Source organism: Pan paniscus, chromosome 1 (assembly GCF_029289425.2).
Source record: "Pan paniscus chromosome 1, NHGRI_mPanPan1-v2.0_pri, whole genome shotgun sequence".
NCBI classification, from domain to species: domain Eukaryota; kingdom Metazoa; phylum Chordata; class Mammalia; order Primates; family Hominidae; genus Pan; species Pan paniscus.
Window position 1 is genome coordinate 15,913,035 of NC_073249.2, and position 18,048 is coordinate 15,931,082.

Here is an 18,048-nt window from a genome sequence, read left to right on the forward strand (position 1 = left end):
CTGATCTCTCTCAAGTATAAATCCTATTTCAGAAACCTCTCCTAAGCTTCAGAAACATTCTCTCCCTGATGGCTTGCAAAGTCCCTCAGCAACTCAAATTCAGTGTAGTCATCTTTCACTGCTAATCTTCCTATATCTTATAAATGGATTAGTTTTACAGTATAGTAATCTCAACCCAAAATGGAAAATCATTACATTCCTTATCCCTTTATCTCCACATTGAATTGATCTCTAAGCCTTAAGATCACATATGATCCCTCAACATTTTGTCCCTTCCTGCTGGTTCAGGTATTCAGCATTTGCCCCTGTACTATCGATCATGTCACATGCATGCTTCAGCCTTCCAGTTCTTGTCCATTGCCTAGGATAAGATCTGAAGAACTTTGTATGGCCCAGGAGACTGACCTTTGCTTATCTCATTAAGTTTCCTACTGTTCCATTTCTCCCATTCCCAGCCTACCTTCCAGACATGTTAGACTATCCTGACATTTTCCCCAAATTGCCATGCTCCTCTTTCCACACATACATGTGCCTGGAGAACTATTCACACTTACATGCCTTGAGAGCTAATATTTAGCTTTAAGATCCAGTTCCCTGGTGCTTATTGACACCGCCCCTCCCTCACAGACTTGCACATGTCTTCTGAACTCTACAGTGCCCCAGTGCTTCCATATATCTGGATATGTGTCCATTTCTACAGTATGATAACAGGCAGCACATTTTATTGCAAGTCTTTGATTTTCCTGCCTCCTCTTGTGGTTTATTAACTCCTTCATGGTAGGGACTATATTTGACTTACATTTGCTTTCTTAGTCTTCTGCAAAATGCTTGACACCCAGAAGGTGTTGAGTAAATATCTGATGAATCAGGACAAGTGAACAAGGACACAACCTCCATGTGGGAACAGACTGTTGCATGATCTTTCCTCCTGTACCCATGCACATGACGGCGCTCCTTTAGTGTGGAGTTGATTGGTTGATTAACCCATTAAACATTTATACAGCACCTGGTAGGTTACAAGCATTTTGAGCAGATATACAAAAAAGCCCATTTGTTTACAAGCTGTGTCTTTAAGAAAATTACTCTTCCAGTACAGAAAGCAGCCATATTCCATTTTGATGATTCATTCCTACTGATGAATGTAAAGTAGAAGGAAGAGTGGTTATAGCTGATGGCAGACACACCATAGTGAGGCTTTTGCTGTAACTCAGTGGTCTTTCATGTCCTGGGCCCTCTCCTCATGATGGGCCTGTCCTTATCTTCGTTTCAGCCTGGGAAGGCTGGTGTGCCTTTACTGGGCCTGACTAGGGCAGCCACAAGTAAGTGCTGCTGCAGACCAGAACATGGCCAGGACACAGGCAGGCACACAAGTCAGAGGAGTGTGATGTGTTGGGACAGACCAGGTAAGGATGATGCAGGGAAGGCGTGTTGGGAATCATGGAGCCCTCTAATCTTTGTCTCTCCCTAAGGCTCTAGCTCACACAGGGCTTCTGCTCCTCATCCCAAAGGAAGACAAGCTCCTTTTTATCTCTTCCCTTTCCAAACCCACTCTCAAAAGAGAATCTGAACTGTATCCACTGTAAATGATAAAATATATAATAGCTTAAAGATTATTAATTTTTTGTCCAGTGGGTCTTCCTGTCTAAACAGCATAGAGAGATTTAGACTAATGTTCTATATAGCCAGTTAAATACCTGGGATTATGTTCTAGGAAAGAAATAAAAAACTAAGGCTAACTGAAGCTCCTAAAATTTTATCAGGAAGGCGGTTATCTTCTTTCTCCACCAAGTTGGACAACAGGGAGTGGAGGAGAAACAGTCAGGGAGGACAGAAGATCAGTGGCAGAGGACCAGGTAGAGCTTAGATTAATAGAACGTCTGGGGTCAGCCCTTAATTAAGAAGAATGAAGTCGTGCAGGAAGTGCTCAGGAGGAGAAATTACTTTGAGTGCTGTGTGACAGGACCTTGTATGAGGTAAATACTTGGGTGCAAAAAAGGACAAGGACAAGGAACGTGTCCTGGTCTGTGCCTTCTGCATGAGAACACCCTTGCACGTGCCCTAATAGGAGGATCAGAGAGAAGGGGAAGGGAAGAGGGGAGAGGCCAAAAAAAAAAAAAAGAAAGAAAGAAAGAAAGAAAAAAAGAGCGAGAAAGAAAGAAACAGAGAGAGAGAAAGGAAGGAAGGCAGGAAGGAAGAAAGAGAGAGAGAGGGAGGGAGGAGGAAGGAAAAAGAGAGAAAGAAAGAGAGAAAAAGAGAAAGAGAGAAAGAAAAGGCTGGAGGCACTCACAGAAATCCTTCTGGCCCCCAGCGAAGGCTAAGGAGGGACTGGGCGGGCGCTGGGAGGAGCCTCGGAAGCAACCTCTGAGCAGCCGCCTCTGAGCACGATGGGAAATTCCTTCCTCCCTCGGACATGGCGCTCACCTGCCCGGCGGCAGCAGCCGGCTCCGGCGCCGCGGTTCGCGGGTCCGGGCGGAAGAGCAGCTCCAGCTTCAAACGTGGGGTGGAAGGAGGCGGCGGGGGCGACGGCGGCGGCGACGGCGGGGGCGCGGCCCGCGGGCCCGGGTGTTAGACCTGAGGGAGCCTGGAGATCCGGCCGGGGCGCGCAGGGTGCAACGGGGCGCTCACCAGCCCCGGGGCGCAGCCGGCATGGTGTCCCAGGTGCTGCAGCTGCTCCGGCAGGGCGTGTGGGCCGCGCTCACCGGGGGCTGGTACCACGACCCGGAGCAGAGCAAGTTCACCAACAGCTGCCACCTCTACCTGTGGCTGTTCCTCCTGCTGCTGCCCCTGGCCCTGCACCTGGTGAGTGGGGAGGGTCCGGTCCCGGGGAGCTGTGGGTATGGAGGGAAGGAGAAAGGAACCACAGACGTGCCATCAGCCTCACGGGCTTTCGGGTTCGTAGAGATTCTTAAGAGACGGAAAGGGAAGGGCTTCAGAAATTTGGGACAGAGAACATGCAGGGAAAGGGGACTGTGAGGATTCACTGGAAAAGAAAAGAAGTAGACAGGACTGCGGGGGCTCGGGGACTCATTAAGAATTGATGCCGGATGTTAGGATGAGTCACTCTGCTTGTGGCAGGGAGCTTGCAGCCTGTTTTGTAGGTGGGTAACTCTAGGCCTTAGAGCTGGGTAGCTTGGGATAATGTTTGGTGTGAAATGCTGTAGATTGTAGCCAAGAGGCAAAACCAAATGTAAAAAGCAGACTCATTTCAGTTATTGGCCCCTTTTTCCCCCCTCACCTTCTTTCTTGTTTTGCTTTGAGAAGGCAGTTCAGTTATCAATTACTCACATTGTAATTTCTACACCACTATGTATAGAAATCTGTAGGAAGATATAATAATGGATAAATCTAATGTACTTTATGCTAAACAAAGTATTACAACATTTAGATGGGGCTTGACATTTTAGTGGGGTTATGGTAAGTGAGTGCTTGCTGAGGAACTACATAGATGGCCTTCTTAGGTAAATTATACGTAATTAAAACAATGGTTTACCTGCTTTGAAAAGCTGTACAGGTAAGGTGTTCCATGTCTTATTAAACTTTACGTGCCAAGAATCTAATTTTGGTATGTCGGTTGGAGGACTTTATTCCTAACACATTATTTGATCATTTTTTTTACAGCAAAAATCGTCAATGAGTTCGCATGACTGATGGATTCCGAGTTTGACATTTGTGATTGGGTTTCTCTTTACTCTTTTTCCGGCAGTGTATCCAAAGGGTCAGAACTCTGGGTGTGAAGTCATGATGCCTAGGTTAAATTTTGGGTCTACTGGTTACTAGCTCTGTGACCTTGGGGAGGTTATTTACCATATCTCATTTTTCATTTTCTTATCTGTAAAATGAGAAAAAGTAATAGTACCAGATTTACAGATTGTTTTAGGGATTAAATGAGATAGTACATATAAAGCCACAGGTCTGTCTTGACCTGAGATTGAACTCAGGCCTTGGGTTTACAATTCTGTTCTGCTACTTATTAGCTGTTTGGTCTGATACTGAACTTTTCTAAAACTTAGCATTCATATCATTAAAATGGATGTGATCATCATCATCACCACTTCACAGAAAAATTAACCAAAATTGTATATAAAAAGCATTAAATACAGAAACTGCTTGGAAACCCTGCAATAAATGCAAGTTTATTTCTTCTTTCTGATTCTCTGCACCATTTTTCTTAACCCATTTTTCCTTAGCCTATGGGCCCCAGTGTTTTCTCTTTTCCTAGAGGGACAGCATAGCAAAGTCATGAGGAACACAGCCCTCACCAGGGCGAAATCCTGGTTCTGCTGCTTACTAGACCTAATATGAGCTTGAGCAAGCTTCACCTTCCTTGTTTGTAAAGCAGGGATAATTATAGTACCTCCCTTATAGGGTGAATATGAGAACTGAGTGAATTAATAGATGAAAGTACTTCTTAGTACCTGTCACACAGAGAGTGCTCAGTAAGAGATAGCCCTTTTTTATCCTTCCCCATCTTCTAAAATCTCTCCATCCTTATGTTTTCTGATTTAGCTAGAATTAATTTCTCTTCTCCCTTGCCCTTATACCATTCTGTATTTACTATTAGTTTTACAGCATTCTGTAGTTAGACTATTAGCATTAATAGTACTTTTCGAATTCTGTCTGGTACTTAGTTGTTGGAACATGTATTTCACTTCTATGTCTAGATCATAAGCTTTTTTGAGGGCATGGATTTTTATGTTGTTTATTCATCTTGGATTTTCCTTGTACATAGCAGAGTGCTCTGCATTTGGTAACACTGATCTCATATATAATTAACTTGTGTGTCTCTTTCTTTTCCAACTAGCATTAAATAGTCTACCTCACTATACTTTTTGAATATTTCCTAGGAATAAAAGCAATATATTTTCCACCTATAATCCCACTCCTCAGAAACCACCACATTCGCATTTAATGTTGTGTTCCTGCAGATGTTTTTTCCTATGCATATGGGCTCATTTTTATAAAACTCTACTTAAGATTTGATGTCTACGTATGGTCAGAACCCTTAATTTCTACCTAACTATGCTTTATTGAGTAGCTTGATTTAGATCTTGTGTTTGTGAGTAGGAAATTGTCCTCCGTTAATTTGCTTTTTGATGATATTTAAATGTAATTTTCAGCTAAATCTCAAAATTTTAGAAAGTAAAGTCTGAGACCTTAAATAATTTTGCTTTTATATCAGACTTTAAAAAAAAAAGATATGCCCAAATTTTTATATCTCTATGCCAGCATGCCTTTAACTATTATAGAATAATTGTATGTGGGTACAGTTACTGTTATGCTACTTTTTAATATATAGCCTGCGTTATTAAAAACATGACAGGTTATTTTTTTCTTGCTTTGGTCTTCTGGTTTCTGAAAGTGCCCTTGAAATAAAAGGCCCTCTTCCCCAAATGGAGGCTTTGTTCTTCAGATCTTCGTGCTTAAATATATTCCTCTGCACTTCAGTGTTGCCTGTGATTGTTAATGTCTTTTTCAATTTGTTCATTTGCAGTCATTTGTTCCAAGAAGATACCTGACTGCTTACTGACAGCAGGGGCTTAGTCAAAGTTCTGTGAACTTTTCTGTTTTCTTTTTGTTTACAATTTTAGTTTAAACATGTTTAAGAAAGTTTTGGTTGGGTGTGGTGGCTCATGCCTGTAATCCCAGCACTTTGGGAGGCCAAGTTAGGTGGGTCCCTTGAGATTAGGAGCACAAGACCAGCTTGGCTAACATAGTGAAACCCTGTCTTTACTAAAAAGACAAAAAATTAGCTGGGCGTGGTGGTGCATGCCTGCAATCCCAGTGACTCATGAAGGCTGAGACAGGAGAATCGCTTAAATCCTGGAGGCAGAGGTTGCAGTGAGCCAAGATCAGGCCACTGCACTCCAGGCTGGGTGACAGAGCAAGACTCCATCTCAAAAAAAAAAAAAAAAAAGAAAGAAAGAAAGAAAGGTTTCACTATTGAAAGGATCCACTTTTTAATATAACAGATACTTTGAGTATTTTAAATTTTTTTTATTAATTATTGAGGCAAATTTATTTATAATCCCTAGAATGTACTTAGATCTGGGTGATAATGTGGAAAATAGTGATTAATTAGCATTTATAAACTATGTATATATTTGTGAGAAATGTTTGGAAATGTACAACTGAAAACAGTAAGTCAATTTGGATAACTTGGAAAGAGTATTCAGAGCAGTTTTCTTTACAGCAGGGGCATATGGGCATGATTCTGGCCTTGTGTAAGTTCTGAGAGCACTAGCCTCATGTCAAATACACAGTTCCCAACCTCCTTTTCTTTTGGACAAACTGAAAGATGGTTAGTCTTGAGAGATATTTAAATTGTCGCTTATTACATGTGTTTTGTCTTTATTCTTTTGAGATGATAATTAATGGAGATTCAGAGCAGAGTGTTCTTTACAGCAGGGGCATATGGGCATGATTCTGGCCTGTGTAAGTCCTGAGAGCACTAGCCTCATGTCAAAAGACACAGTTCCCATTCTTCCTCTTTTTTTTTTTTTTTTTTTTTGAGACAGAGTTTCGCTGTTGTTGCCCAGGCTGGAGTGCAATGGCGCAATCTCGGCTCACCGCAACCTCCACCTCCCGGGTTCAAGCGATTCTCCTGCCTCAGCCTCCCGAGTAGCTGGGAGTACAGGCATGCACCACCACCCTGGCTAATTTTGTATTTTTAGTAGAGATGGGGTTTCTCCATGTTGGTCAGGCTGGTCTTGAACTCCCGACATCAGGTGATCCGCCCGCCTTGGCCTCTCAAAGTGCTGGGATTACAGGCGTGAGCCACCATGCCCGGCTCGTTCTTCCTCTTATCAATTGTGTGGCCTTATGCAAGTCACCTTACTTCTCCAGACCTCAGTTTAATCATCTGTAAAATGGGGATAACACTTTCATTTTATAGGTTTAGCAACTGAGGTCCGGGGAGAGTCAGCTATTTGCCCACAGTCATCTATAGTCAGTGGTAAAATCCAGCATTTAGCTGAGGTCCTGTAGCATCCGAGTCTTTGGCCCTTCCAGGACATTATGCTGCCTGACATAGTACATATAAGAGCACTTTGAAGGCTGTGAAACCGTGGAGCCACCTGCAGTGGAATTATGATTATGCCAGTGGCATTGTGGTCAACTCCACTGGAGAGGAAGAGTTGAGTGGTGGGAAGAATGGGTTGGAACTTTCACATCCTTCAAGACCCCATGCAGGGCAACATTAGACTTGATTTTCCAGGCCTGGCATATATGTTTGGATGGGCAGCCCTTTCCCCGCTTGTGGACAGAAAGCCTGTCTTTCGTTCTATGGCTGGAGCTTTCTGTTTCCTTTCCTTTAACTTTAGCCAGACTTGTTCTGTTTCCAGTTCTGCTTTTTAAAATTTAATCTTAGAGACCTTCTTTGATAAGACCTACATCATTTCTAATTGCTATAATTATAATTAATAGGATTATCTGTCAAGCACTAGCATAGCACTAGGCAAATAGTAAGCACCCAACACATTCTAATTGTTATTACAGCTAATTGGTGACATTTCTATGACAGTCTGCAGCCGTTTCCCATTCTGGTATGTCATTATTTTTTCTTAGATCTTGATTCCTCTTTTTTCAATCAATGTTTTCCCAAGATTTTACTATAAAAAGTTTAAAACATACAACAAAGCTGAAATAATTTTACTGTGTGCAGCTATATACATAGCACTTTGATTTTACCCCATGAACATTTTACTCTACTTGCTTTATCACCTTTCTATCCATTTGTCCATCCTTCTAGCGATCCCTTATTCTACTTTATTTTCTTGATGCATTTCAAAGTAAACTGCACACATCAGTCTGTTTCTTCCTAAATATTTCACCTTGCATAATAAATTACAGTTTGATAGAAATTTAAATATACATTTTAAAGAAAGTTGCCATGGAGCTCTGGTTGTGGGCCCCATGCTCTAGGCATCTTGGATTATTCTACTCCTTCACACCCCTAACCCCCTAACACCCCAACCCCCTTCCTGAGGCCTAAGAAATGAAGATCCAATTGGATATTGAGGTTTGAGAGTAGAATTTAAGGTTTTGCATTTCTTTGACCACCCTTCCTTCCTCCTTTATTTCTTTCCCCCCGCCCCCCAGGCTTCACCTAGACTTCCTCTCCTACTTTTAACATATAAGATGACTTTGTGTAAATTATGGAAAGATAGCCTCTCCAAAGAGGCAGCCTTTCCTGGCCCATTTAATCCTGTCAGCAGGAGACCTTTGTGCAGCATGCAACCTGCACAGCCTCGCATAGCAGGCTTGGCCCATTCCACACGATTGTTGTTATTCTCTTGAACTGCTTGGCATGTTGCCATTCTCAAAAGGTTACCTCTGTTCTAGTCAGTCCTAGCATTTATATCCAATTTCCTCAAAAGAAAGGCTTTCTCTGTTAATGGATCACATAGTCCATGCTTTCTTTCCTTTGACTCCCAGAACCTTGATATTTGGTCCTTCCTCTTCTGGGGGCCTTATTTATTCTTGCATTGAGATGCCTGATCCTTTGCACTATCTCCATAATTTACCTGAATGTCTGGCTTCCTGCCTCCTGCCCTCACCTGCCCGAAGCAGAGTTGTATTTCAGGCGAAGAGCCTGCAGCATGGAGTTGCTTAAAAGGCATCCTTCTGCTCTTCCTAAGCCGGCGCTCGGCAAGTTCTCCCTGGAGAAGGCCATGTTCAGTTCGAGCGCCAAGATCGTGAAGCCTAATGGCGAGAAGCCGGACGAGTTCGAGTCCGGCCATCTCCCAGGCTCTTTTGGAGCTGGAGATGAACTCGGACCTCAAGGCTCAGCTCAGGGAGCTGAATATTATGGCAGCCAAGGAAATTGAGGTTGGTGGTGGTCAGAAAGCTATCATAATCTTTGTTCCTGTTCCTCAACTGAAATCTTTCCAGAAAATCCAAGTCCGGCTAGTACGTGAATTGGAGAAAAAGTTCAGTGGGAAACATGTTGTCTTTATCGCTTAGAGGAGAATCCTGCCTAAGCCAACTCGGAAAAGCTGTACAAAATATAAGCAAAAGCATCCCAGGAGCCATACTCTGACAGCTGTGCACGATGCCATCCTTGAGGACTTGGTCTTCCCAAGCAAAATTGTGGGCAAGAGAATCCGCGTGAAACTAGATGGCAGCCGGCTCATGAAGGTTCATTTGGACAAAGCACAGCAGAACAATGTGGAACACAAGGTTGAAACTTTTTCTGGTGTCTATAAGAAGCTCATGGGCAAGGATGTTAATTTTGAATTCCCAGAGTTTCAATTGTAAACAAAAATGACTAAATAAAAAATATATATTCACAGTAAAAAAAAAAAAAAAAAAAAAAAAAGGGCATCTTTCCTGGGTCCTGGGCCTCCAAAAGAACTACAGACTCAGTCCCTCCAGATTTGGGCTGAATGCCATCCCATGCAGTTGTCTCTCAATTTTTGCTTCTCCGGATGGCTCTGTGGACGGCATGTGCAGAGGGTTTGCCTGTGTGGAGGGCTCTGCTTTCCTGGAGTACCTTCATTTGTTGCTGGGGCAGCAGTCTTTTCAAATTGATAATTCTTTTCTTGAGTCAGTTACTCTCTTTCTGCACAGCTCCTCCCATTTATCCTCGTCTTCTGCCATTAGATACATGCATGTCTGCGGGCAGGATTTATGTCCTCAGGTTGTGTTTCTGTGTTTGCTTTTTCTTTCCATTCTGGTATTACAAGTTCATGACAAATTTTCTAGTAGTTAAACTTATGTCTCCTGCCCCACTCCCAGCTTTCTCAGGGCTTCTTGAGATTTCCCCCCATTAGTGTTGGTTGTATTTTGAATGGTTCACTCCTCAGATACATGGTATTTTTCCCAAGGGTAATGTCTAATACTTTAATAGCCTATTATTTTTGTTTTAATTGAACAATCTAATTCACTTGGTGTTACTTCTTTTGTGTAGAAGCTAATACTTACTAGGTGATTGTTATTTTCTGGCTTTAATCATTTGGTCTCCTAAATGGTAAATTTTAAACATTAAATATCTTATTGCTATATCGTCTTCTCTAAATCTCCTTCCTATGTCCTCTGCAAGAAGAAAATGGACTCACTTTTAATGGTATTCAGATTTTTCCACATTTTTTGTCTGGTGCATTTTCTTCCTTTAGCATTTACAATTGTATTATGTTACTATTATTGGAATAGGTAAGAATCACAGCCAACGCTTCTGAGCACATATGAGGCAGACACTTTTTTTTGTAAGAGCTTTGCAAGAAAGAAATCATCTCACCTTCATAGTGCCCCAGTGAGGCACCATCATTATTCCCATTTTACAGTCAATGAAACTAGCAAACAGAGGTAGGTTAACATGCTTATGAATACATGGCTAGTCATGGCCTGACTAGGATTAAAGCCCAAGCATTGGAGTTCTTACCTGCTCAGCCATATCACTTCTAACAGGTCATTTTACAATGTGGGCATATTAGTCCATTTTCATACTGCTGTGAAGAAATACCCAAGACTGGGTAGTTTATAAAGGAAAGAGGTTTAATGGTCTCACAGTTTCACATGGCTAGGGAGGCCTCACAGTCATGGCACAAGGCAAATGAGGAGCAAAGTCACGTCTTACATGGTGGTAGACAAGAGAGCTTGTGCAGGAGAGCTCCCCTTTATAAAACCACCAGATCTCATGAGACTTATATACTATCATGAGAACAGAATAGGAAAGACCTGCCTCATGGCTCAATTACCTCCCATTGGGTCCCTGCCATGACCTGTGGGAATTATGGGAGCTGCAGTTTAAGATGAGATTTGGGTGGGGACACAGCCAAACCATACCAATGGGTATATATTCCTTGCACATTGGCATGAAGACATACAAACACTAAAAATGTACAAAAGGACATATAATAAAAATATAACTTCCCTCTCACACTTATTTCTAGTTTCCCACTTGAGATGGAACCACTATACACAGCCTCTTGTGTTTTCTTGCAGTGGTATTTTATACACATGTGAGTGGAAGTTTGAATGTAAGGGGTCCTGAGTGTAATCATAAAGCAACTTTATTTGTCTTCCACTGTTCCTTTCAATTTGCCTTGGACAGGAGTTTTCTTCCCATATCCCAGATAAAAATATGGGTAACGCCCATGACTTCAGATCACAGCTTATACAAATTTTATGATGGCTTTTAGCAACAAAATACAGACTTGATTTAGATCGCAGAATGTGCAGTTCCATGGCATAATTAAAGCTACCATCATCCAGTCATTTCCAGGTAGGAAGGGACATGAGGATGGCACAGTCTTTCTTGCTCTCTTCCTCCCTCATGCGTTGACTGATGTTTCTGATGTCCTTGGCTTTGGAGAGCAGGAAGATTCTTTGTTGACTGTCACGGTGGTAAGGGGGCCTTGGGCTTTCAGAGCATGGCACGTGTTCCTAGTTGGTTCTCTGGAGAGCTGCCTTTCCACACCCTCAGAGACTCTGTTCTCCTTGCCAGCCTTGTCTCTCTGGCACTTGTCTTGATGAGGGCTGCTGTGTCTTTGCCCTGTCTGGTTGCATACTCTGTCCACCTCCAGCTTTCTTCTGTGCCAGTCTCCTCTGCTCCGTAGCCCATTCAGACATGATCTAAAGCAGATCTATACAGATTCTCGCGTACATAGTCCATGTCAACGTCCACATATTCTTTTCCCCACCACACTCTAGGAGGGCAGGCCAAGCTCATACCTCCATCAGAGCAGCTAGCCAGCCAGTCTCTGATCTTTCACCTTTTCTAGGAGGGAATCAGACAGCAGTCCACTGTGCCTTCTACCCCAACCCAAATGGTAGGGGACTCATATTAGGTGCCTTCTACCCCCACCCAAATGGTAGGGGACTCATATTAGGTGCCTTCTACCCCCACCCAAATGGTAGGGGACTTATAAGTTTCTAAGTGGTCCCACTGAAGCGCTTCTCTTCTGACTGAGGAAGAGGATGGGACACAGGACTAGCTGCACACCAGCAGGCCTTTCCAAAAATCTTCATATACCCTTTTTTCTAAATTCTATGACATCATTTTGAGTAAGGAATTTAGGATCATGTAACTCATCCTCATAATCTATCTAGAAATGTTTTTTTGTCCCAGAAATTTGCATTGGAATCTCTTATCCATCCTACCTTGGTTCCTTGGTCAACACTTTCATTAAAAATGTTATACAAATGTGTAATCATTTATGCATACATAGCCCTGTTGTCCCTCTTGATGGAACATCTTGGAGATCATGACACAAAGAGCCTCCTCATTATTCATGTCTGCATGGTATTCCACTATTTCTATAAAGGGCAACTTATTTAACTAGTCACTATTGAAGAATATTTAGGTTTTCAGATGATTTTTAACCTAATGCCATTAGTTGTATATGGATCAGTCAAGATGTGCTAGTTTATGCTGAAGTAATAACCAACCTAAACATGTGTTTGGCTTTACCAAGTTTTTTGTTTGTTTGTTTGTTTGTTTGAGATGGAGTCTCTCTCTGTTGCCCAGGCTGGAGTGCAGTGGCACGATCTCAGGTCGCTGCAACCTCTGCCTGGCAGGTTCAAGCAATTCTCCTACCTCAGCCTCCAGAGTAGCTGGGATTACGGGCATGCACCACCACGCCCGGCTAATTTTTTGTATTTTTAGTAGAGACAGGGTTTCACCATATTGGCCAGGCTGGTCTCGAACTCCTGACCTTGTGATCTGCCCACCTCAGCCTCCCAAAGTGCTGGGATAACAGGTGTGAGCCACTGAGCCTGGCCACTAAGTTTATTTTTAATTTTTAATTTTATTATTATTTCTTTTTAGAGATAGGGCTCATTGTCACTCAGGCTGGAGAACAGTGGCGTAATTGTAACTCACTGCAACCTCAAACACTTGGGCTCATATGATCCTCCCACCTCAGCCTCCTGAGTAGCTGGGACTTCAGGCATGCACCACCACATCTGGCTAATTTCTTATTTTTTGTAGAGACGGGGTCTTGCTCTGCTACCCAGGCTGGTGTCAAACTCCTGGCCTCAAGCAATCCTCTCACTTTGGCCTCCCGAAGTGTTGGGATTACAGGCGTGAACCACTGCACCCGGCCCTATTTTTTATTTATACTACATGTCCAACATGGTCCATTGGGATGTCAGGGGTATGGTTAGCAGGGGGTCCTGCTCATTATAGGTAGTTAGGAACATGGACTGTTTGAGTCTTCATTTTGGGTTGACTGGGAGCATTACTTGCTATCATCCCCGCCATGACCCTGGATGATCATACCAGTCACTATGGTTGAGGGACACTGAGTGGGTGTCATGCTGTGGCTCTGGAGGCTCCTGCTTGGAAATGGCAAATACCTCTTGCCTTCAGACTGCTTTGTCAGGGAATGTTGCATGAGCACACCTCACTTCAAAGGGGAAGGAGAGTGCAATTCTACCCTGTGCCTGAGAGACTAACTGGACATGTTTGTTGGAGAGCACTTATGTCTATGACAACAGACTGAGTGCCAGATGTTCTGCTGGATATTGTGGAGGCAGCAGGAGAACAAGATGGATTGATGTCTTCTCCCATGCAGTTAACAGATAAACAGGCATGAATAACACAGTGATCATTGTTACCATAGGGGAAGTGCAGGTGCTGTACAGTAAAGATGGGAGATGGAATCTTGGCATTAGTACTTAGGGAAGGCTTCCCAGAGGAGGAAGTAACTTCTAATCTGAAGTCTGATGAATGAGTAGGAGTTAGCCAAGCAAAGATGAATAGAGGAGGAACAGCATTTTAAGCAAGGGGAACAGCATGTATTAAAGCTGTAAGGTATGTGAGAGTCTGACTAGTTTTGCTGTACCCTTTAAGAATATATGGGAGATATCAAGACACATGACCCCTGAAAACTTCAACAGGTGTCTCTTAAGGAAAAGAACATTCTCCCATGTAATTATCACACCCAGAAAAGTTATTCATATGATGGTATTGTCTAATATATCATTCCTATCCAAATTTCCGTTATGCCAGTTGGTAATGTCTTAGAGAGCTGGGGTTTTTGGTTTTGTTTTTCTGTATCCAAGATTCAAACAAGGATCAAACATGGCTTTTAGTTGCCACCTATCTTGATTGTTCTTATTCTAAAATGAGTTATCTAAGCCTCTGTGTCAGTGTTGTGTCCTTGTCATCCATCATATCAGAGGGACAGAATTCTCCCACCTCTCCCCAACCCACATCATTGGTTAAGGTAGTGTCAGCCAGATGTCCCTATTGTAAAATTACCAATTTTCCCCATTGTGTTTAGTGAGTAATCTGTGGAGTGAAACCTGGAAACTGTTTATATTGTATTTCCAAAAGTCTTTCACCCAATAGTTATAGTATAAATTGATGATTCTGGACTAAAATAATTATTACAATGGTGGTTGCAAAATGGTAATTTTCTAATTTTCTTCCTACCTTTATTAATTGGTACTCTTCTGTAAAGAAGAGTTTTTTTCCCCCGTCCTCATAGTTTTGTTGCACTTTTTAGTGTGGTCCCACAAATTCATTTTTTAATTCAATGGGAGTATAATCTATTCCTATCATCATTCTTTTTGATGTTCAAATGATCAAAAATTTGGCAAGTGAGACCTTTTCGTGGATATATCCATGAGTTTTCTTGGATATATCCTCATCAGTTTGTGAGCACGTTATTGCTTTCTACCCAACAAGATATTCCTGGCTTAGCTCGTACTTTCCTTGCCCCAGCCCTGGAAGAATCAGCCATTTCACCAAGGAGCCATGATCCTTTTGGTGGGGAATTACATTTGGAAACCAAAATCTAGAGCTGCAGTAGTTGCATTTGTTGCTACTAGTTGTCTTTGCCTCTAGCCCCTTTCAGTAGACACAGCTAAAAGATTGATCAATCTATAGATTGAATGATTGAATAATCAATTAAAGTTTATTCTGAGACCTTCAATCCAATCCATATCAGAGGACTCTTCCTCTCCTTCCATTATTTCATATTTGTATCTCCCTTCTCCCACAGTGAGAACTCTAGCTCACAACAATATCATTTGCTCAGTCCTAAAATATACACACAAATTACTACTCCCATAACACCACCATAGACAAATCTTTAAGGAAAAGTTCAAGACTGTTTAGAAGTTATTATTATTATTATTATTTTTAGAATACGCATCACCAGTAATGTACTGCCAGAGTAACATGCTCAAAAGTTACTTAGATGAATTATTTTCCAATTATTTTTTGGTTCATCTTTGTGGTTATGCTATCATTTGATATATAGTTAGGTTCACTTGTAGCTATATAATTTTAGCTTTTCCTCCGTCCTTGCTGATTTAATAATTTATACCAACATGAGGTATAAAACATTAACAGAGTTCACAAAACATATAAAAAGATATGCTGAATTACTTTATCAAAAGGTTTCTCTGACTGCTGGATGGAAAGTAGATCAAAGAAAGGACAAAAATAGAAATGAGAGGTTCGGTGTCTATTTCAGTCACCCAGTCAAGAGATGGTGGTGGCAGTAAAGATGGAGAATCATGGATAGATTTTGATAGGATTTAATGATCAGTTCATTTTTAGGGTAGAGGCCTAAGGATGGGGGAGGAATCAAGGGAGATGCCTGATTATCTGGTTTGAACCAGAGGTGTATGAGGTGCCACTGACTGAGATGAACGATGAAAGAGGATAGTTGGTAGGGAAGCCGAACACCTAGTTTTACACATAGTAGTTTGGAGTTTCCTTTTAGATATCAAAGTGGAGATGTTGAGTAGATAGTTGGATATAGGTGTGGGGAGTTTAAAGGAACAATCTAAGCTAGGGATACAGATTTGAAAATCATCAACATAGAGATGATATTTACCGCCAAGGGACTGGGTAACACTTCCTAAATAGAATGTGTAGAGCGGGAAAAGAGTGCTAACAGTGAGGCCCCAGGAGCGCTACACTCAGAGGCAGGGCAAAGAGGAGGCGTCGGGAGACAAGGGAAGAGCAAGGAGAGCATTTCCATTGTGAGCAACTGTGTTGCTCGCTGCTGAGAAAACAGGAAATTGTGGTTATTTTTTGTTTTTAGAGACATTGACAAGAAACTTTCAGTGGTGTATTGGGGAGCAGAAGCCAGACTGCTGTGGGTTTAAGAGGCAATGGGAGGTGAAGACAGTTCTTTCAAGCAGGGAGCAGAAAAAGGGCACACTATCTGGAGAGAGGTTTGGAGTCAAGGGGGTTTATTCCTCCCTCAAGATCAGAAGGTCCTTGAGAGTAGGGCTGTGATTTGAATCCCCATTGGTCCTTGCAATGGTGCTTTATACATAGCGGATAATCTAATCACTCTGCATTAATGGAATCTAACTCCATAAGGGAAGGCACAGTTTTGGTAGTGCATATTACAGACTGTGGTCAGACCCATTTCAGTAGACTCACCGCAAGGTTGTGGCCAGAATCCAGATCTTTAAAAATGGAGCTGAAAAACAGAGACATTACTCTTGGAATTGGCTTGCCTTGAAGTTCAATTTGCCATTGCTTTCAAGATAACCTTTATTATTTATGTAGCAATTGTGATTTCCTTGTGGTACTTATATAATAAGTTAATTTTTTTCTATCATGGGAAACTTGGACTTTAAAAAATTATAGACCATTGAATCAGGCAAAAATAAATTTTACCTCATTTCTTGTTACTGACTGATATTAAGTATAGGAGGGAAATATAGAAGCTTTGGATTGTGAAGGACCTTACGCATTTCTTATTCTTATCTCTTAGTCTCTGATATAAACATTTAGATTGGATTTACTGTGTGTTTCAGTTCTTTCCCCAGATCTTTACCATCTCAGAAGAAATGCCAGATAACTAATAGCCCATTGGGATATAGTTCCCTATCAATAGACACCTCTTTCTAGGCTAGACTTGTCTTTTGTTATTTCTGTTTTCAAGACTACAATTAGATACTTAATAATCAGGGAAGAAGAAAAATTCCTGAATATAAGAAATGTCCCTGAGTAATCCCTGACACAAATATTTCACTCAGAAAACAGTTGCCTGGCTTGTTTCAGAAATACTTTTTCTTACTATATATCAACCCCTCTGACTGTGTACACAGGCAATAAAACACTTGCTGTGTTGCTCTGTTGCACTTGGCTCCTTCTTACAACAGCATATCTGAATTTATTATTCCGTAGTGTTGATGAATGATGAATAGATAATGATGATGATCATGATGGTGATGATCATGACAGATGTGAACATTTAAGTGCTTTTTATGTGCCAGTGTATTAATTATTTTATACTTATTGTCCTTAATCTTTGTAAAAATATTATTAAGAATTATTTTTCTCATTTCACAGAAGAAACAGATTTACAAAGGCTAAATAACTTCCAAAGGTTGTACAATTTGCTAAATTGAGAAAAAAAGATGTAATATAAAGTTACTATCATAAATGTTTACTTATTGACCAATATTTTTGACCAGCTGTTTGCTGGATACCAAGCTGGGTGCTGAGGGTGTAATGGAGAATAAGACAGACCTGGCCTCATCCTCATAAGACTTACCATTTTTACATGGCTCTAGGAATAAATAAGAATCAGTAGAAGAGGACCAGGCACGGTGGCTCATGCCTGTAATCCCAACACTTTGGGAGGCCTAGGCGGGTGGATCACCTGAGGTCAGGAGTTCGAGACCAGTCTGGCTAACATGGCAAAACCTCGTCTTTACTAAAAAAACAAAAATTAGCCGGGCATGGTGGTGCATGCCTATAATCCCAGCTACTCGGAAGGCTGAGGCACGAGAATCACTTGAACCCAGGAGGCAGAGGTTGCAGTGAGCTGAGAAGACCACTGCACTCCAGCCTGGGTGACAGAGTGAGACTTTGTCTCAAAAAAAAAAAAAAAAAAAAAGGTAATATGGAATGTGGTTTAAATAAATAACCATTCTCAAGAATTCAAGGGGATGTACGTTCAAAGTGAGTCACTGAAGCACTATTTGTTATAGCAGATGACTAGAAACAGGTATCCATTGAGAAGGAATTGGCTTAATGGATTAAGGTACGTCCTACAGTGGAGTAGTACACAGCTGTAAAAAAGGAATGAGAAAATAGACTGCTGTAGAGGGATCTCCAGATAACACTGT

General features: G+C 41.7%; 1 protein-coding gene and 1 pseudogene across 1 annotated transcript in view; both read left to right on the forward strand.

The window, feature by feature from the left end:
• Window positions 1-1,742: 1,742 nt before the first annotated feature.
• The window catches only part of PCNX2 (pecanex 2), a 309,377-nt gene continuing 293,071 nt past the window's right edge, over window positions 1,743-18,048 (forward strand). The window contains exon 1 of the mRNA XM_024927813.4: window positions 1,743-2,799. Coding sequence (XP_024783581.4) covers window positions 2,647-2,799 — 153 coding nt within the window. The 5' untranslated portion in view covers window positions 1,743-2,646. The remainder of the gene's footprint in view (window positions 2,800-18,048) is intronic.
• LOC129394437 (small ribosomal subunit protein eS7-like) lies at window positions 8,598-17,648 on the forward strand (annotated as a pseudogene).